The 21,723-nt window shown below is 40.2% G+C and overlaps 1 protein-coding gene across 1 annotated transcript in view; it reads right to left on the bottom strand.

Annotated features, from left to right (window-relative positions):
* The window catches only part of TPH2 (tryptophan hydroxylase 2), a 50,129-nt gene that overhangs the window by 12,267 nt on the left and 16,139 nt on the right, over nucleotides 1–21,723 (bottom strand). Inside the window, exons 7-8 of the mRNA XM_076328660.1 lie at nucleotides 21,116–21,251; nucleotides 15,527–15,653 (exon numbers count right to left, since the gene is read on the bottom strand). Coding sequence (XP_076184775.1) covers nucleotides 15,527–15,653; nucleotides 21,116–21,251 — 263 coding nt within the window. The remainder of the gene's footprint in view (nucleotides 1–15,526; nucleotides 15,654–21,115; nucleotides 21,252–21,723) is intronic.

Genomic DNA, 21,723 nt, shown 5'->3' with positions numbered 1-21,723 from the left:
AAAATCGGTGGCAGCTATGACAGCTAATTAAAAACAAGAAAAATCATTATTCAAGAGTGTTTAGAAATTTTCACAGGCAGGAAAAAAGGTCTGATAAACTCAATTCTCCTCATCTGACTGGTTTCTAAGGCTTTGAAAGTCACTCCTGACATCACATCATTTTGCATTTGGGCATCTCCCTCCTGAGACCTGTGGGAAGAGCTTGTGCAGGGTGTTGGGTGCTAATGTCACAGAGTCAGTACTTCAAAATCTGACTTGTCCATAAAAAGGCCTTTCAAGCCATTCCACTTCGCTTAGTTTTCTTACGGTATAGCTTAGAGGCCGATATTTGTGTTCACTTGGCAATTTTCAGCATGATGTATAACATGAGATTTTATTTGTTCTCTAAAAGTACCTTGTAAAGATGTTGTCAGGATGAGTCCTGAGAACACCAACCATGTCAAAAGCTGATTCACTTGCACTCCCTGTCGCAAGGGGGAAGAAGGAGAGATTGAGTAACTGCATGACTGCAACCCTGGCACATGGACAGGAATATTCAGCACTACAGGAACTGCTAATGGGATGGGGCTACAGCCCCAAGCTGACACATAGTAGCACAAACAATCACTTTATATGTATATAAAAAATTAGTTGCCAGAGATATCGATGACTCCCATTTGTGCTTTCTTTCTTCATTCAGAGCTGGTGCAAATAAATTTGTGAATAGCTGCTTATTTTTCAATCTCAAAGACATCAATAGTCACCAAAAAAACAGCTGGCATTTCATATTTGACTGAAATATTCAAAATTCACAGTCTGTTGAGTAGTATCAGGAATGCTCCACCACAAGAAACAGATAGATACAACACAGGTAACCCAGGCAACTAGCCAGTACAACCCAATGTTGGAGTCCAAACATCAAGCAATACCGGCTATTTGACAGCTGTTCATGTGGGAACATTATTGAGTAGAAATGCAGGGAGATTTCTGAACAACAAGTAAATCTCATGATGAGCTGGTGAATAGATCAAAAGCAGAAAAAAAGTAAAATTCAATGGCTAAGTCTTTCATTATAGACGATCTGCCTACCTCCAACAAAGGCAGTGACCCTATTCACAGCCAACAGCATTTCTAAATAAGAAAACTAATTTTTCAGAGTTACCTTCTTGAAGTATTTTGTTTAGTCTGCCACTTTGAAATGTATTTAGGCTCACTGAAATGAGGTTTCCTTCGGGGATTTCGAAGTGTATATATTTAACAATATTCTCCTTTTTCCCTCATCTGACTGCTTTGCATTCAGACCTTTCACTAAGGGTGAATGCTTGGAACAACCTCTTTATAAACAGAAGTTTGAGTAGATGTGGTGCCGCTCATTAGAGCACTCGGGGATAGACACACACCAGCCTTCGCATTTCTGTTGACAGCCATAGCATGCTCACCACATGCAAATTCCTCTAATGCAGAGGCTTGACATACTCAGAGAAAGTATGCGCTATAGTGAGCACAGGGGGGCTTAACCCCTTGTGAATACTTTGAAATTATATGTTTCTGTTTTCAGGAGTTTCTGGAGAAAAACTCATAATGGTAACCAAAATAAAATTATCATCATGAGTTTGTAAGGAAGCAGAAAATGTACCTCAAGCAACACAATGCTACAGCAGTATCAGTAAGGAGCTAACTCTAAACCTCCAACACTGGGGAGCCCAGCCAAGACAAGACAATGCGTATGGCAGTTGCCTACCTTGCAGGCGCAATACATCTTCTGGAATAAGATCTGAAGGACATCCCTTCTAACACCTTTGTGTCTCTTGAGAGAATATGTCTTTCTGTTGTTCATTCTCACATGAAGGAGGCCCTCTTGCTACTCTGAAGAGCGGGAAGAGAGAATGGAGGGCAAAGCACTTCTGGGATCTTTCTGCTGCTGCCGCTCCAAAAGAAGTTAGTTCCCACAGAGTTGGAGCCACTGGATATCCTACTCCATGTTTGAATTACTCCTAAATAATCTGAATTTAAGCTTGCTCTGCACAAAGATGATGTCTGTCCACCCCTCTCATTTTATGTCAGCTGAAAACCTTGGAGACCTTTGGAGCTGCAGAATCAGGAACCTCAACACTTAAGCAGAAAGGGTTTCTCTGTAAAAGGCTGGTGTTTCCTGGCAAGGCAGCAATTCCCCTCCACCAAAGCTAACAGTCACAGAGATGATGCAAAAAACCAATCCCACAAAAGCATGCTTGCCTCAACTTGCTCAACACTGTCAGAGAAAGAACTCCTAGTTTTTTCAACATAATTAACTAATAGTGCTGAAGCTTAATATGCAGCTAAGGAGATGAGACCATTGAAACTATGAACTGCTGCTTAGATCATTTGTTAAACATAAGGCATTGAGGCCCTAATGCCTTACCCTTCCTATTTCCCCTTCCCTATCATTTGACTCTTATCTTGAACAACTTCTAAAACATGGGGTTTTAAGGTTTATTAATTTCATATGGAGTTATTAAGAACAAATGATGTGCAATAATGAGCCATTCCCTTTCCACTTTATTTTACAATATGTAACATGAATTCATGTTCAGCGCTCCCTACGGTAGCTGAAGTGAATATTTGCTCATTTCTTTTTCAAGCTGTTGCTTCAAATTTCAGCCATCTAGGTATTTCACACCGTTAACGTAAGAGGCACAGTCAGGTCTTTCGACATGTTAGCTGGGACTCCAAGAGATGGAGTCCTCTGAAAGTCAAACTAAAAAGAAAAAAAAAAGTGAGTAAACATGTCACTGCTGTCCAACCACACTCTTCAGTCTATGCTGTCTCATGTGACACACTTGATCCACCATGATCCTTCACAATTCACAGGCTGCAAGCAGGGACTGTCTTTAGGGGTCTGCCATTCCTGTTTTCCAGTTCTTTGTCCTGCTACTCTTTCAAATGAGGACTTTGCATTAACAAAACCTATCAAAGCAAGAACAGTCCTGATTTTGCACACTACACGGGCAAGGGCTGGCACCCCAGAAGTGCTGCCTCAGCATTGTGGCTTATGCTACAGCTTGGAGAGTATGACTCCTCTAGCAAAGGGCCAGGGACTTGAACACTGACAGGTTGGCACGACACAAGCGAGAGCAGAATTTGGAACAAATACATATACAAGAGATCATTTAGCTGTCCTTTGCCTGACAGCATTCCCATTTTATGGGGAGTCATCGACCCTAGAACTGTTGCCCCAATTGTGAGCTGCATCACTTAGAAGAATACCCAGAGAACAGACAAGAACAACCTCAGACACTTTTCTTCCTCCGGCATCTAGAGCCAGTATCTCTACAAAAGCCTAGCCCAGCCCTCAGGATCCGTTTCAGGATCTGTAGACCTCAGCACCGGTCCAACATAGTTTCCCCTTCTCTAAAAAGACCAACTTCCACTCGCCAGCAAGCACGCTAAGAAGGAGACTCAGAAGAGAAGGGCATAAAGTTGCAACACTCCCTGAAATACCAAGAAAACCTCTTCAGGCTGGGGAGGCAGAGTCTGTCCTTTTGAACATGCTGCAATGCTCCAAGGAAACTGCGTAAGCGGAAAACTGGCACCGGAGTCTCTTCTACTTTTCCTGGGAGAAGCTTTTGATAGACTGGTAAGGTAAATCCACAGATTAACAAGAAGCAAAGGTGCAGCAACAAATCACAGTACAGGCAATCCTAATTTCGTAAGCAGAGAGTTTACTGAATCACTGCCCTATGCCAGTCCACTGTCAGAATTAATTACTGCGGGCTGCAAGGCCTCTTTAATAACTATTCTTGGCCAGCCGAGACAGACCCCCCAGTGTCCTCCCTAACAGGTATTCCCCTGGGGAAAGGCACCAGGCACATGTGGTGCTTCTCATGATGCCGTTCCCTGGAGCAGGCTGTCCCCCCCCTAATTGCCAAGCTAATTACTGCGTATGGCAATTGCACTGCAGGGAGTGATGCAGAAGAGCCACTGAGCCTCCCGTGACATTTTAGCCGAGGAGGGGTATGAGGTGCTTGTGTACATGATCAGCAGCAAAAGTCCTAATGTATCTGCTAATAAGGGGAAGTCATATCTTCAGAAAGGGGAGCAGCCTCCTGGGGCTGGAAGGATCTCAGAACTTTTGCAAGCCCTGAAATTGTGGGGGCAGAAACACATTGAAGAGACAGGGACAACTGGCCAGTGAAGTTTAAAAATTCTTATTTCAAGGAAAAAGTGCACTATTTCTTCGCAGTCACATCCATTTCAAATTTATTTTTGAGAAGAAAAAAAGGGTAGGACTTCATTCAAAAAATAACAGCATCCACACTAATTTTCTAAACATTTAAAAAAGAAAATTAACTACTTGCATTTATTTACTGAAAACTGATTTAATAGCTAAGACTTGTTTTCAAACATCACTGTTTCCAACAGCAACACTGCATTTAAACTCAATGTTCTTTTAATCTCATAAATGCAAAGGGACTCCCAAAAGCTTTTGTAGCTCTTAATGCATTTGCTTAACCTGCCTTGCAAAAAAAAAACAAACCAAAAAAAGATAGTAGGCATCAGCACAAAAGTGTAAGTTCTATTCATGTCAAGCTGACAGATCAAAGAAGAAAAGTAGCTCAGGGAATTTTAAATATCTATTAATTTTGCTACTAAAAATATATCCAAATTGAAAACGTTTTTCACAGCCCCAAACAAAATCTTTTTCAAGTATAGTTGAGCATCTCCTTGTAGCTCCCTGACTTTCAGCAGTGAGGGCATGTAAAATGAATCTACCATAACCACAGAATAGTCATCTGAGTCACCATTGAGTTACCTGCCAGAAGTCTGTAAACACAAAGCAAATCACATGAACATGTATTCAGCAAGGTGGAGAAAAGTTATACTGAGCAAGTACCTGTGAGCAGAGAGATCACGGCTCTTCACTGTACCGAAGCCCAAGGAATTTACAGTGGCTGTGGTCTAGGAGTGACTTACCAAACGTGAAGACCACTCTGAAATGGTCACTAGTGATCAGGCTCCCACTGATATGCAAGATTTCTGTGCTCATGTAAGTCCTAAATTCATTGCAGATGTATAATATGGATCTGTTCATAAGCTAATATGCTTATTCAAAGTTGAAAAATTAATCCTATAAAGGTGTTTACATTCTAGAAATGTAAAATGTCTTTTTAAACTGTAATTTTAGCCACTTTTATATAGTCAAACTATATAATTTTAACAATTACAGCCTACTGATTCAAGGGAGGGAACAAAAACCTTTAGAGTAATATGTTTTATGGGGAAAAAAGGATAATCTGGGAGTACCCACTCTTTCCAGCATGTCTTGAAAAAGCTCTGAGTTCAAACTGTTTTATCTAGCCCTATTAGACACCATCTCTATCAATGCCACAATGATGATCTATAGAAAGTTCTCTATAACATACAGAAAATATAAAGCTTACAGATGCTAACTGAAACGAGATTATCTTGTCAAAACTAATGCTTTGTCTGATGCAAAGCAAAATCCCAAACCAAGCTTGAACCTAACAAACAGACTGAGGGAGTGGGGGGGGTTGTTCAAAGTGTGCCTGAAATGGTGCCGTCACGTTGATGTTCTGTGACCTTGCACTGCGACAACTTCAGCCACAGCTGGAATCAAACCAAAACAACCAAAATTAACAGACACAAGGCGCTTCTCTGTAAACTTTTCTTTGGCTTCAACAATGCTCTCAGGTTTAGAGTGTTTGCTTTAACTTTCCAAAATCGTCAACAAATAAAAAACCCCTTTATACAGTAACATCAGAAGGCCTGCCAGCTCTGAGAAGCAGCTAACAGAATTTGTTGCGTGCTGTACCAAGTGAGCTTGGTTTGGACAGAGAAAGAGACACAACTGCAAAATCATGTGTCCTCTGGAGTCGATTCCTTCCCTGCAGAAACCCATATTCCTAAATAACAGGTTTTGGCAAGTAAATGATTAACATTAATTTTACAGCAACAAATCCTACTTTCATCTGCATGTGTACAACCCTATTGACTTTTAGGAGACTGTATAAATGGAAATGAAGGTAGTATTTAGCCCACAGACCTAACCTCATTGAAAGCAATTGCAAACCTCCCCTTGGCCTTCTGTAGTGTCAGAGTTGGACCTATAAATATATAATTAAGTTATACTTACAAAATCATTATGGTAGATCACCCCAAAATATCTCAATTAAAAATTTATGGGACCATATCCATCCAGCACTTTGATGCCATTTGATAGAAAGATGACGACAGGCACAAGAACCACTTCCAAAGCTGCAGCATTAAGTAATTAAGCCCTAGGCATAGTTAGCTTTTTATGGATACCAGCCATATTTTGTCTTACTTCCATACTTTTATCTGTGCATAGAAAGAAAATACCCAGGAACATGCTGGGTGAGAGAATTAGACTGAACACATGCAGTACACTTAGTCCTTGAGCCAGTATTTAAAACAATTCAGATTAGTGCATAGTTGTGAATATTAACTTAGGATCTTTTCAGCTCTGTACAGACGTGAATTTTAAGACTCTTTCCATAAGATGGTATTTGGGTTATGCCAGTAGCTACAGGTATGAATGTCCCTTTTGGAAGCAGAATTATTTACTGAAATATTCCAGACAATAAAAAGATAAGTGCATGGTTTGAGGACTTTCTTCATTACACATAATTGGTTTGGTTTCTGCCTGAAAGCAGAATCTCCTGGCTTTCTTCTCCTGACAGGCCCACAGACCCCCGAAAGGAGGGCTGGGTGTGCAGGGTCACAGCCACGGTTGCACTGCGCAGTGCAGCAGGGTGCACAGATCCCTGAGCAAGGAGAACTTGGAGCTGGCCCACCCCAACAGTACCGTGGGTCCCAGACAGATAACCGGGCAGCTGCATTCAGGGAGCTGCTCCCAAGAGAACCCCACCTGCAGTCACCAAAACTTTTTGTGCACAGCACTCCTCAGGTGCTCAGGCTCCATGGAAAGCATGGATAAAGCCAACTCCTCCACCTGTGCACCCACAGCACAGGCATTCCCTCGGTCCTAAGGGAGACCTAGACATGGCTGAAAGGAGTTGCCATGTGCTGAACTCCTTCACTTCCCCATATAGCTGTGTGCTGCTGCCAGAGGATCTCCACGTCTTACACAAATGACTCAAATAATTACCACTCTATGTTACAGAATCTTATGGATTTAAGTATGTAAATGAACACAATAGAAAAAGCAAGGAGCATTATAAAATTTACTTTGTTAGTTTGCTTCGACACCTATGTATTCCTCTGAGAATACTTCTTAACGTAGTATGGGACGTCCTACAGTACACAAATAAAGCTTTAATAGCATGAGACCCCCCCCAGTTCTGAACTGTACATGAATGCATTTTACAAGTGAGTTTCACATGTATGTGCTACGACCAAAGAAAAATTAAGTGTAGCAGTGTCAGTATGAATGGTATCTACACAGGGCCTAGGATTACCTCTTTCCTTCAACGTATTGGTGAAAGCACAGGGGCAGTCAGGAACAGCAGTAGCAATATATTCCAAACCTTTCCTCTACTGCTTTTTTCCCCCTCATTTTCTCTATTTAAACCTTTATTCCTGTAACTTACGTGCTTTGTTTGTAGTTGTTACCCAAAATGCTTGTGCTGTTGTTGCTCACCGGAAGCTTATGCTGGGTCCTTTCTTTTGTCCCAGTTACATATGTTCTATAAAAGACACTTTATGCCTTTTTGCTAATACATTTCCTACTCTAGGTCCAAAGAGAAAACAAATATGCAAAAACCCCATCAAAATTCACAGACTCCTTCCACCTATTCCTCAACCTATCTCAACTGATCCAACACCGAAATGGCAGATGATTGCCACTTGCATGCACTCCTAAATTCCACAAATTCTTCCGGAGCTCTTTTTTTGAGGCTCACTTTCATTGCTGTTGTAGCAGAGCACACGTTCAGAGTGTGAGCTATTGAACTACCAGCAAAGATTACTATTGCAAAATCTGCAATTTCTTAATGAAAATTAAGTTGCTTTTGAAAATAAACAAACGTAATTAGCAAGCCAGTGCTGTGTGAAATTTGCACCATTCTCTTGTTAACCTGTATGTCAAAATGTATTACTTGTGTGCATGTAAATTTGCATTTGCAGTTCAATAACCTCACAGATTATGATCTAACCACTTTTGGAAACATAATGCTACAAGAAATAAAAACAAATCCAGTGTCTGGCTGTAATTTGTTATTTTATTAGAGGCTTTTTCTTTAGCGTTTCTAACTGCTTAGGGCTCGATCTTCTTAAACTGCATCCTGTCTAAACGGAGCTATATTATTTCTACAGCGAAATTTCTAATTCCTTCCCTGCTCCTAATTAAGTCAAATTAGTTCTCTCTTGCATCTAGCTTCCCCATTACAGGGTTGGGCCTAAGCATACAAACATACAAGCATGTTATAGAACAACACTATTTCTAGTTACCTGTGAGGGCAAAATTTTGTCTGTTAGGGCAAACTGAGATCCTCTCAAGAAGCAGGTCACTGACCTGAACAACTGGGCACCCTCATAGCAACAGGTGAACCCTCCTTCACCATCTTAACGTTGAGTGACACAGTACAAAGCACAAAATGTTTCATTTCCAGATGTAACATGTCCTATGTTGACCTACTTAGCCCAGAAACTAGTCAAAGCAGGGAGTTTGTATTTAAAAATGTTTTGCAAACCAGTATTTTATACCACCCTCTACAAATTAAAAAGAAAAAACAAAACCCACCACCACAATTCCAACAGCAGTAGTCCAGCTCCCCACCTTCACTGCAGTGGCTCACACGTGATTTCTCCACCATCTAAATTACTTCTCCCATCCCCTCACAGAATTTGCAGCAGCAGAATCACCCTTTTGTACCTCCTGCTGATCAGAAACTGCAGGGACTCATATCCTTAAATAGCAATGCTGGCTGATAAAGATGGATCCACTGAATCCTACTTCCCTCCTGCATGCAGCCCATTTCTCCCGTCTCTAAGCAGTAAACCATGTCACCTCTACAACATCAGGTCCACTCTTCCTGCCATACAAAAGGCTCCCACTTCTATAGCAAGCACATCCAAAACTGGCTTAACTCCACAGTGCTGCTCTTAACCAAAACTCGGATTCAGGTTCAAACTGCTCGTTTACCTCACTCCCCAGCCTGGTGGTTGAGATATCATCTTTCTTTTCCAGTTCCAGCTGGAAAGGTAGAAAGGTTCACGGAAGGAATAACATGCTCAAAGTTACAGAGCATCTTCCACATGACAAATAACTAAACAAACAATTGCTTTTCAAACCAGAAAAGGAGACAACTAAGGGAGAAAATGAAACAGTTCTGCAAAGTCATGATGGCATACAGAAAGCATACAGGGATGATTTGATCGTTCTCTCTTCAAATACAAAAAAGCTAGTAGGAATCAGGTTAAAAACAACAGAAGGAGACAGTTCATCAGGCAGTGAATAGTTGAGCCATAGAGCTCTTTGCCAAAGTTACTGCAGGTACTAAAAATTTACATGTCTTCAAAGATAAACAGCTGTCTCTGGACAGAAATCCATTCAGGATAATTAAATACATAGAAACCACATTTGGCTCAAGAGTTCCCAGAGATTCTCAGTGGTCAGAAACCTGGAAAACGTTTGAAAAGAATCAGATATGCTCATCCTGTTCTTACATCCCTCCTAAGCAGCTATTTATGACTGCACTTGGGCACAAGGCACCAGCCATGTGGCCTGACCAGCACAGCAATTATTACAGATCCAAACCTGGAAACAGACTCTCTCCAAACCCAGAACAAAGGCTTCAACAAACTGTCACAATTCCTGCAGAAAACATTGAGCATTTGCTCACATTTCAGCAACAGAACTCTTAAAATTCTCCCTGTAGTAACTTCTCTGGAGTGCTAGGTTATTTTTATGTAGTACAGAGCCATTTGGTTTTGAGCCACAAAGCTAGTTAGGTATCGATGCTGAGATTTTGTTCTTGTGCCATGAATCTCTGACGTGATGGCTGTGAAAATGCACTGCAGGGGAACACTGCAGTATTCTGAAATATTAACTATTGATCCCTGGAATCTACAAGTTTTTTTCCCCTTTAATCCTGTTCTGTGATATATGTACTATCTTTTCTGCTTACCTATTACCTACGCATACTGTAGGAAGGAATTTACATCAGTGCTTCAGCTACTTTATCAAAAAGTATTGCTGAAAGAAACCCTTAAAAAATGGAGACCATTACCTGTTATTAATTCCTTTAGAACATTACGCAGAGCAAACCCACAAATTAAGGCATGCTTTTAGAGCAGCAGTCAGTGTGCCCAGCAACATCTCACCAATCAAAGGAAAGTAATCCATCAGTAAGTTATCCTTCGCTCCTGATTCAAACACACCTGTATGACTTTGTAACAATTAAGAAAGCCACAAGGTTTCATCAGATTTCTCTTCTGCTTCTTGTATCAGTTTCAGGTTTTGCACTTGGGCAACTCCCAAATACATCCGCATATGGGTGTTTTCACCTGGTCAAAGTCAGGAACAGAAACATAGCCCAGGCCATCTACCGATGGACAATACGGATCACAGCATTTCCAGTCTCATGCTGTGTGGCAGGATTACGTCTGGCTATAGTGATCTGTCATACCTGATTTCAGCTTTATAGTCCTAGCTTTTACCCTGGGAATCGGTTCATCTTCTCTAAGTGACACACATCCCAAATCAGAGTAATTTCTTATGTCTCCTGTAAGTCCGTCAAAATTTACTCAAGCAGTTTTTAAATCATATTCACTCCCAGCTCTTCATGCTGCAGCTCCTTTATTCATTAACTACAGGTGTAGCTGGAAGCGACTGCTTTGCAGGAAACTCCATTATGTCACCACTGGACTTCAGGTACTCACCATGCTCACTCTTGGCATTCGTCACACAATCATGGCATGCAATTGGGATACAGGAAAAAGACCGAGCAGAGATTTGAACATTAAACTTCAATATGCTCAGTGAATGCCATAGCTCTTGGGCTATAATACCAGGTTTCAGTTGGCCAATGCATAATTATTTTTATATGGCAGAATAGCTTCAGCAGGGGAGCTGATCACAGACTTACCACAGTGCTTAGTTCACTGTCTATCATTTTCAACTATAAATGAGGAACATTCAAGCAGTCTTGATTTTTCAGATGCACAGTGGGAATGTTCGAAATCTCAAATATTTTCATAGTCGTCTTCTCGGCTCCATTTGTTCATTCATGGAGGAACACAGTAATCCAGTTCACAAGCTGTACTTATGGCCTAGCACTATCAATAGCCCCTCTGGGAAATCTAATCTGTTGTTTGTCAAGATGAGAGACTGCAACAGTCTGCTCTGTCTAGTGAGACCATGAACGCTGCATCTACCCGAAGTTACCAAATGTAACTCAGTTTTTATGTGCAATGCCCCTGTTTCTTCCATTCTGGCTATCTCCTCAGCAAACGTAACACGTAATTGTCCTGAATTATGTGCCAGTTGTTCAGTGTGGGAGAAGAACTAGAGTGAAGCCAACAAGACCAGGTAACGTGGATCCTGAGAGAAGACAAAGAAGTAAGCTCACATGAATTACCCCCGACTTCTCCCAGAGAGGCGGTCCTGAATGTTATTTTTATCCCAGCATATAAATCAAAAATATTTTGTTTGTGATACGTACACAGATAAATTAAAGTCAGCTTTTGAAATAAACCATTGGCCTCAGTCATCATCCAGGCAAGATAAAACATTTAGATTCATAACAAGCCTGAAATGCACTTACAAGACCTCATCACACACAATTCCTTCAAATTCAGAAGTAACTCACTATTGTGGTTTTCTGCATAAAGGCTAGCAAAAACAAGAGAAATGTCTTGATTTCTACTGTCCCACACTGTTAAAATACCAGAACAAATATCAAGAAAGATTAAAAGGTGACAATTTTACAGTTCTAGAGAACTGAAGGTTTAAACGTAACTTCCAGTAAGAAACCACTGTAATAAAAATTGTGTGACTAATTACTCCCTAATGGCCAAACTCTTGAGTGGAAAGATTTGATGCATGCAAACCACAGACACTTTGCTAACTTCCTCTTTTCTGAACCACCACCAGCTAACGTGCCCCCGTGAATTTTATATACACAAAGACATCCTATACATACTGCATCACGAAGGGGCAACCTGAGCTGCGCTGAAATAGCTCAGCAGGAGCTGGGAGTCATTTCTGCCATTAGCAAGAGAGACAGGATCCTGCTTATCAACTCGCAGCTTTACAAAGCCGTTCTCTGGCTCCCAGGTCCACAAATTACAAGGTAATACTGAAATGTAAACTGAGGTATATTTTTTGTACAATTTTCCTGACAAAACCTTACGTTATGTGCTGTTAAATGTGTTGTAAATGATATATTATATAAATTAGTTGAAACACTTCGTGTCAAGTCCTCCCTACAGCTTATGGTTTGATAGGTAAGCAGAAAAGACAGTTGATTTGACAGACAAATCAACTCAAAAGCATTTTTAGAAAGTCACACAGAGTAGCACAAGACATTAGTGATGATGATGATAATAATTAGCACTCAGACATGCATGGTCAATATTGTATTTCCTCAACTAGTAACCACATTATACCACACTACAAGCAAAAAACTGGATTGTGCAAATATTTTGTTTTGTTTCAGTAACATATCTCTCAGTCACTTGTTTTTTGTGTCTTCCCTCTTTCTTACTCTCTTAAAACATTGTAAAGGAAACTGCATCTCTCAAAAAAACACTGCAAAGACAGTTGCTTGGCTCTTTCAATATTCCACTTCCCACAGTAAGAATGCCTAAGTCTAAAAAGGGGCAGAAGCCATTCCTTTCTCCTTGCCCCAACCTGACTACCAGACTCAAACAAGAGGATGAGGGGAGCTCACATCCTTCCTTTTCAACCCTCTGACCCTGCAGCCATCCTTTCCCCTCCAGCTAGCCAGTGTCAGGGCCTCTGCAATGCTCTCCCATTTAATCCCTGCTCTCAGTGGGGCTGCACAGATGTGATTAACTGCAATTTAGCAAACACTTCTAGTCTGCCCAGGGACCAGGCTCCAGCTTGCTCTACATCCACCATGTCAGCTCTGCAGGGACAAAAACATCAGCACGTTTCCTTTGCAGCTCAGGACCGATGGAGCACAACAAGCAGATCTATCAAGGCTGATATGTGGTGGCTTTTGAAAGCTGAATGGAGTGAAAGATGGCAAAATCACCTGTAATAATTCTTCCCCTTCTGGTCTGAATTCCTAAGAGGCGTTTTCCTCTCTTCCTAAAGCCATTGTCCTCCCTGTAATGGCTCAGCTGTTAATGTCACTATCTTTTGAAATGGGTCATGCTAATGGCAAGCTTGCTTTGGGCATATTGCTTCAAGCTCGTTAATATGCATGTTCTCTCTCCACTCATTTGTTTCTCTATTTACTTTAAAGTTGCCTCGCTGGAACCTGCACTGCTTTTCTGTGTTAAGACTCTTGGCTGGCATTTCTCAGCTCGCTGCGTCTCTGGTTGTTATCTAGGATGGAAGTGGGACCAAATGTTGCAAAAGTCAGTTAATAGCACCTTGGGTGACATTTGGTGCTCAGCTGAATGAATTTCTTGGCCTCCTCGCCCCCACTGCTGAGAGATGTTCCTTCTATTTGCTCTCAAGTCAACTGTTTACATTGCAAATTTTAGGGCAAGTAACGTGTCTGTATTTGTCAAGCACCTGCCCCAGGGGAGTACAGCCCCTCATTGTGCTTCTATGAAAAATAACACCACCTGGGTTACCTTAAGTCTCATTCTAAATGTCTCTTCCATCTGAAAGAGCTATTTCCGGCATGGGAGGAGAAATCAACTTTGACTCAGATATCAGCTTCTCGGTGTGATAAGGGAAAGTGATTCAGCTGTCATCTTTTATTTTTGGCTTTGTGATTCAGGAGCAGCTCATTGTTTGGATGACACAGTCAGTCAAAACTGGGAACTTGTGTGAGGGGGAGGAGTAAAAGCATTTATGTAATATTCAGAGGTCACTTTATATTAATATCTCTCCCCAAACAGATCAGTCCCAACATTGTCCTCTGCAACAAGCCCGTGTCATCCAAGGTTATTTTGGGGTGAAAGACTTGGACGTACTGTTTTCCTCAAAGTACCTACAGGGACAGCCAGTTAGCTAGTTTCTTTTGAGGCTGCAGGTCATGACAAGGTAGGTCTGCTTCCTACTAAGTCCCTTCCTCGCAAGTGTGCAAACAGACACACAACTTTCATGATTCATCCATACAAACAACAGTTTCTTCTCAGTAGACATCCATTAGAAAACCCAGGAACACACCCTGAAGCATGTGAGAGGAACTGGCCATGAGCAAGACACCGAGTCTGTCTAACTAAGGATTGAGGCCTGTTTGAGTAAATAAATTTGGTGGCCACTTCTGGAGGGCTACAGGAGAAAAAGCTACCAAATGGGTACAAACTCCTTTTTCAGCAGATGGGACTCTAAGCCAGTGCATCAAAATTATTACAGTTTGATTGAACCTGGTTTGAATCTGCCTTCAACACTGTGTCCAAATTATTTCCAACCCTTTAAATCCCCACTGCACTTCTCGCGTAGAAATGCAGTAGTATGCTGGATAAGATATAAAGTAACCAATTCTTTTGCTGGTTGTCACAGAGTTTTTCATGAGATAAATATTTAAACATGGAGTTGTTTTTCATAGAATCATAGAATCATTGAGGTTGGAAAAGACCTCTAAGATCATCGAGTCCAACCGTCCAACCGTTGTTTTCAGTACCTTAAAGCAGACAAAATCCATCTCAGCTAGCCCTGAAAATTGGTGGTTATTGCACATAAAAAGTAAAACTGACTACCTGAAGACTAGCATGTTCAGCTTTGCTCTTATTAAAAACAATGGAAAAATACCTAAAGCTCTGTGATTTTTACTCTGTGATTTTTAATACAATACAGTTAATTAAATTATGTTGATTAAAGATAATCTTGATTAAAGATTAACTAAACTATAGTTCATCAAATCACTTGACCTAGGTCTAGATCTACTGCTGCACAACCTTGGCTTAGTAACTACATATTCTCCAACAGGAGCAGTAGCGAGGATGCAACATCATCTCAAAATCCATCACACACTACAATACAGTGAACAGCTGCAAAACAGAACAGTGAGTACAGAAATAGCAGTGCTAAAAGCCAAAGTGGCCACCTGTGGAGGAGCTAACAGTGTAGAGCTGAGAGCACAGGCCAAAATGTTGGGGTTTTGGTGGGTTTGGTTTTTTTTTTCCAAATTACCTTGCTTACTTGTTTTCAGTACCTTAAAGCAGACAAAATCCATCTCAGCTAGCCCTGAAAATTGGTGGTTATTGCACATAAAAAGTAAAACTGACTACCTGAAGACTAGCATGTTCAGCTTTGCTCTTATTAAAAACAATGGAAAAATACCTAAAGCTCTGTGATTGTCACATTGTAGTCATCTGCAACCTGAAAATGCAGTCAGCTCTAATAAGACACTGCACGTCACTTCATCAACCAAAGAGGAGAACAGATGAGAGAGCATGCCACAAAAAGATTTTGACTCACAGTGGCTAATTTCTGAACATCTTCATCAGATGCTCCCAGTGAAGCAAGTCCTATCTCTTGTGAAAACTGTGCAAACTTGGGATCAGCAAGTAGAGGCACGTGTCCCAAGAGTTCATGGCACGTATCCCTAAGGGAATGGAAATGAAAAGAGAGTCATTACAGAAATTAGTTCCATAATCATTCCATAATTAATTTAACATAAGCCATTTTACGTGTGTCTGACCTCTACTTTAAAAGTCTTACCATGAAACGTATTTTTTACAGAATAGTTGTTCTTCCCTGTGTATGGTTCTGTAGAAACATACAGGTTTGCTTCTATTAAATGGGTTATATGCCACTTAACCCCACCTGTTCCGTGATTTCCCCATCATTTCTAGATTGAGTGGGAGGGCCTGATCACTGCTGTCTTCCAGGCTTAGTACCACGAAGACCAAACTGCCCAAAGGAAAGCCAGATGTCTCACAAGGACAGTTTTCAGCATTTCTCTCCACATGAATCAAGTTCAAAATCCAACACATTCCCTCTTCCTCTTCTCCATTCCCCTTTCCACACCTGGGTACAGCTCCAGAACCAAACATCTTGCCACTTGCCACTAGAAATTCAGGGCAATATTTACAGAGGTTTCTATGTGCTTAATTTCTCATTTAGTCCTGACTTCCTACTGCAATTACTGCGTACTTTTGTTACACAGTCCACTTTTCACCAAGCAGATTTCAGAAAAAGCAGAGAACCCGAATCATTTTAGAAAGAACTACTGTCCACACCTGTAAGTGCATTATTAGTCACAACAAAGTGCAGATATAAGTGTACAAAAAACTGCTAACCAACCTAATGAAAGTGCACATGCATCATCTACAAAAGCTCTCAAACAATTCTGAAAGTTTTGGTGCGTTTGTTCACAGAAAATAATGGACTTGGTAGTAAAGTTCAATTTAAAAATCGGATCTGACATTTCCTTTGCTTTTGTCTCTTCAAAGACATTTCTCTTTTTTTTCCTAAGCTGTAAACAAATGTTTTAAAGGCAGGGAGAAAACATCAGGTTTTCTGCCTTCTATCCAAAATCATCCAATTTGTCTTTTATAAACTATTTTTGTTTGAAAAGACACAGAACCTGACACTTCAGTTAAATCATGAACAGAAAAACATCCCTCTATATAATTTAAAGTCTCTTTACTCAGTACTCTTCACCAAAAAGTCTGTGCCAACCATGTCTAGGTAGATAGGAGTAGTTTCTGAATGCATGCAAATGAAGATTAGTTTTTTTGGCATTCCTAGTTTGCCTCACCAAACGCTTATCAAATACAGTTCCAGTATTGGAGGGCTACATACAAGTCTCTCTTCTCAGCCCAGATGGCCTCACTGACAGACGCTTACCAACATTTTCTCATGTTACATTCACACTTTTTGGTGAGACAAGCACTGCCCTGAAGTTGTGCATGACAAGTTTGAGCCAACCTCATATATGAGTAATTCACTCAACAGTACAGAGGAATTACCAAATTTCATTTCTCTTCCTTCCTAGACATATGTATTTCCCAAAGAAGCAGGGGAGGTAAACAGATACTCTTGTGCCTGACATGATAAAACGAACATGGTCCGAGGACATTGACTAGAGATTCAGTTGTAGTGATATAGTCTAAGTGCTCAAGTTTACTGTGCGCCAGTATTTTTTAGTCAACACCCACTCATGAAACATGTTTGATATGTACAGCTGGCTAGGAACAGTATCAGACATCATACTTACATAAGGAAAATTGTTTGCATTTGTTTTCCACTGCCTGGTAAAGCTTGTCCTTCCTCCTGAAAGGCAGGTATTTCCTCCCTTGTTTCTACATCATTGCATGTCCTTTCAGAGCCTGGGAAATTCCCGATTTCTTCAAAAGTGACCGGTAAGAAGGCTTTTCTTTTATGATCTCCACACCCCTTTGGTGATGCTCTGAGTCTTGAAAGATGATTAAAGCTCCCTACCACAAGACCCATAGCTTAGATACTACTCCATTCCTCACTGGAGCTCAGACTTAAAGAATTGGCTGGCTCTGCATGGTATCCATCTCTTTGTTCAGGAGATGGTTTGAATCACTTGAGTGGATAATCATCAAAGGTTAATGACCCTCTATTATTTATTCACTTTCAGTCACAACAATTTCTTCTGTCATCTCCTGAAAGGTTTAGCTTGCTAACGATAAGGAAAAGGGAAATGGAGCTTGCAGTCTGATAGGTACACCCAAAGAATTCCCAGTACCAAACAATTCACTGGAGGAACCCCGACTCATCCAACCATCACCTTCCAACACAGAAATGGGCCACAAAGCCCATTCTCTGGAAGTCCAGAGCTCTAACTCCACTTTCCATCTTCACTAGAGAAACGAACACCGATTGCTGAGCACTTCACCTATGTTGCACTGCATCAGTCCAGATATATTTAAGATAACTTCATATCAGTAGTTCAAACAATGAGAGCAAAGAAGATATAGTGGGACTGGCTTCAAGTTCCTGGCTTCAGGTAAGCACGCTTGTCTCCAGGCAGGCTTCTACAGCAGCATCACCACTATTAGTAGCTAAGTCAGTGTCTACATCCCTATTTTCCTGTGCTGAGGTAACAACTCCCAGAAACAAATAAGTGAAGACATGTTATTTCTAGTTCTGCACTGGGACACAGGCTCCTTGTGTCACTTCCATCCTTGCAGACAAAATGAGAACAGATAAAGCCTAGCCCCATTAACTTGTCTCTCCTGGCAGGGGGAGAAGGATGAGGAGGCAGAAGGTACTTCTCTCATGCCTTTAACTTGTAGATTCTTCCATTAAAACTATGCAAAGTAGTATTTTGAACGTGCAGTTATAAAGAGGGTAGCTTGAAACAAACACATATGAACAAAAATAAAACCCCCAAAAATCAAATCTTCGAAGCAGAACCATGAACCAGCATTTGGGACTGTCATTGGAGTCTCTTAGATTTCCCTGCCAGTCTGGCCCTTTATAGATAGTCTAAACAATATAATTCTTCGCTTAACTACCAAGGCTTGATTCTTTTGTTTTGTTTTACTTAGGAAATAATTAAGTTCCTTTAATTTATTCACACACATTGTTCAGAGAAAATACAATTTTCGTAATGCACTTTTCACAGCGAAAGATTTTTCTTGGAGTAAATTAGTTAGCAGAGCAGAGCAAATCTATACAGCTCTGTGAATGTAGTAGAAACATAATGAAACTCAGGAAGAAATGTTTTAAAATGTGTATAGTAGTGATACAGATCAAACCGAATGAACTCTCTAATTTGTATCTAGCTCTATCGCTTGGGTGTTAAATCTGATGGAAAGCCCACTGAAGTCAAAGGGAGTCTTTTTACTAGGTTTATATCATTGAAATGCAACATTCACCAAGCCAGGGACCCGCAGCAAACCTCGTTATGGCCCCATATATCAACCAGCAGATCTCAGGGCATTGAAGCTACTGCAGAAGATGAAGAGCTGTCCCCACCCAAGTCAGTTTAGTTTTGCTGCTGCTTACAAGAAAGCCAGAATTTCACTCTACATTTCTGATAACGCTTACTATATGCTCTATGTTATGAAAAAATTTGAACACATTTTAAAAGGGATTTTCAAAATTTTCCTATGGAGTTCCTGATAGTACAGATTATTTAATTCATGTGTTCCTGCAGAACAAGTAGGTCTGCAGGAAGAGAGTAACATCATTAGAAAATGACAACTTAATTCCTCTGTTAGTCATATTTAGAGCTGTTAGGACCATAACCTGGATTTTTAGGTTCAGCCTGAATAAGGGACAAAAATCTTCATTCTAATTGAACTAGTATTACTACATAATGACTTTCCAGACACCATGACCAGAAAGGTTACAAAAAAGTAGTTGCCATTACTGCTAAGGATCAGCTATGATACACTGCATAATTCTGAATGTAAGCAGCATCCTGAAAACTACAGGAGTCTCAAATATACAAATCAACGAACCAGAGAACATCAGCAAAAACACAGATGCACTTAATTGTTTCCTGGAAGATGTTCCTTCCCTTGTTCCTGTTGGAGTTATGTACCTAAATCCCCTATCAATAGATGAAAATGTTCTCCTAGTTTGTATTAAGTTAACAAATGTCATTATTCTTTTGCTGAGCATTGGCAGGTGCTGCAATCTGAAACACTGGCTTCCCACAGGAGAGGAAATCATTGGTGCAAAACCTGATACTTCCCAAGTATAATTTATTGTTTTGAAATATCTACAGATATTTTCAGATAGACCAGAAGAGGTCCAGCATCATATATTCAAGCCTTTCTTTCAGAGTTTTACATTGTAGCAATTTGCCTACAAATTTAAGAGTTTAAAGTTCTAATTACAGAGGTTACAGAAGTGACTGAATTCCTTCAGGGATTACCACCTCTTTCCCAATAAAAACACACACACAAAACTAGCCTCATAGCATTTTAGCAAATACTTTGCCCAGTTCACATGCTGAGAAAAAAAGTAGATATGTGTATAACAGCACCACCTGGTGACTCCTGCCAGAATAATGTTAAAGCATTTTTAGGGACAGGTTAATATGTGGTTCCACCAATCCTTTTATATCCAAAAATATTATTCCATGGTTTCAGCAGTCTATTCATGAAATCAAAGTTAGGTACGGGTCCAAGTGTTTACAGGACTGGAGCTGAATATATATATGTGAACCCTTTGTGTAAATTTTGGCAAAAATAAAATACACCAAAATAGTACAAGCTGAATAAACAACAGTTACAATTTCATGCTAACTGTCTGGTGACTGATGCACTGCGAAAATGCCATTCCTGTGGTTACAAGATCAGTGGATGCCTTCGGTGAAACTACCTCCATATTATCTGACATGTATTGTTCTGTTATTACTGCACAGAGCACACCATATATAATACAAGACAAGAACTACAGTTGCTTCGATCTTTTTTTTCCCCACTTTTCATCAAGAGACCACATGCCAAAATATTTCATCCAAACTCACAATATTCTGTTTTGGAAAAGCTGCAATGCTGTCCCATGAAAGTCATAATTAAAGTGTCTCTTATTTCTATCATGTTCCCTGTAACAGGCTTCATATCTAATATCCTCTCTGGGTGAGAGAACAGTGCCTCATGACTTGCTTGCATTGTGTTATAGGAGAGAAATGAAGTTCAGCTGTGGAGTCTGGCCCCAAAAAGATAAATGAGGACACAAGAAGACCGAATTATCAATCTGAAAGCAATTTTTCCCAAGGGATTCAGGGCTTCTTTTCCCAACTTCTTTCCTTAGCTGTCCACCAGAAAATAAAACTTTAGATACTTTTTCAAAATGTTTAGTTGAAAACTCCATTTTCCACTGAAAAATAATCCAGGTAGAATTTTTTGACCCACCATATAAATAGCCTAGTTATTTAAGAAAAGTAAAAATTCCAAAAGAAGCCTTTGAATTAAATTCTGGCTCACCAATGTGAAGGGTTTTGTCATCAATAGTGTAACTAGATTTTTACCTTTGTGGGAAGGTTCCTCTTTTCAATCTCGGCAAATTCGATTGGGTCTTTTAAGAATCCAGCGATCATATTTTTTCAGCACTAAAGCAAATGTAGCAACTTACGGTTCTGGTGTGTAGAGAGGATCTGAGCCATGTCGTATGTACTGAGTACAGTGAAAAACTCTATATGCTAAGCCAGCCAAAAAATCTCGGGGAGATAGGTATCCAGCAACTGGTCTCACTGTGAATCCAGACCTTTCTGAAAGTGAAGGACATAATGAAAGACCGTATTATATATCCCTATATCCATTTCTGAGGACAGGTAATGATCTATAGTTAATTATGCTACCAGAACTATGACACACAGAATATCTTGGTTGAAGATCACCACACATCATTTTCACCTATTACATACAAGAACTATTTTGCATTGCTAGCATATGTTTAATGAAAACAGCTTGAGGTATTTCAAAGTTTGTTTTAATACCTTTGTCTAGAAAAGATGGTAAGGTACCATAAGTGATGTTCTCAAATCACCAAGTATCTGATTTTCATGTCTAGTACCAAACAGAAGAGAAGTTTCCAAAACAGAAGATGACTTCTGTAAAATACATTAAAATCTAACAAAACAGAATAGGTTTAAATCAAACCTGTCCTTATTTTTACAGATAAAATACTGTTTGTGACAGTAAAATACCGACTTTCACAGCTGAGGTCCTCATTTATTTAAC

Source organism: Aptenodytes patagonicus, chromosome 1 (genome assembly GCF_965638725.1).
Source record: "Aptenodytes patagonicus chromosome 1, bAptPat1.pri.cur, whole genome shotgun sequence".
NCBI classification, from domain to species: domain Eukaryota; kingdom Metazoa; phylum Chordata; class Aves; order Sphenisciformes; family Spheniscidae; genus Aptenodytes; species Aptenodytes patagonicus.
The sequence above is the reverse complement of the archived record's forward strand: the minus strand, read 5'-3'. Positions and strand labels throughout refer to the sequence as shown.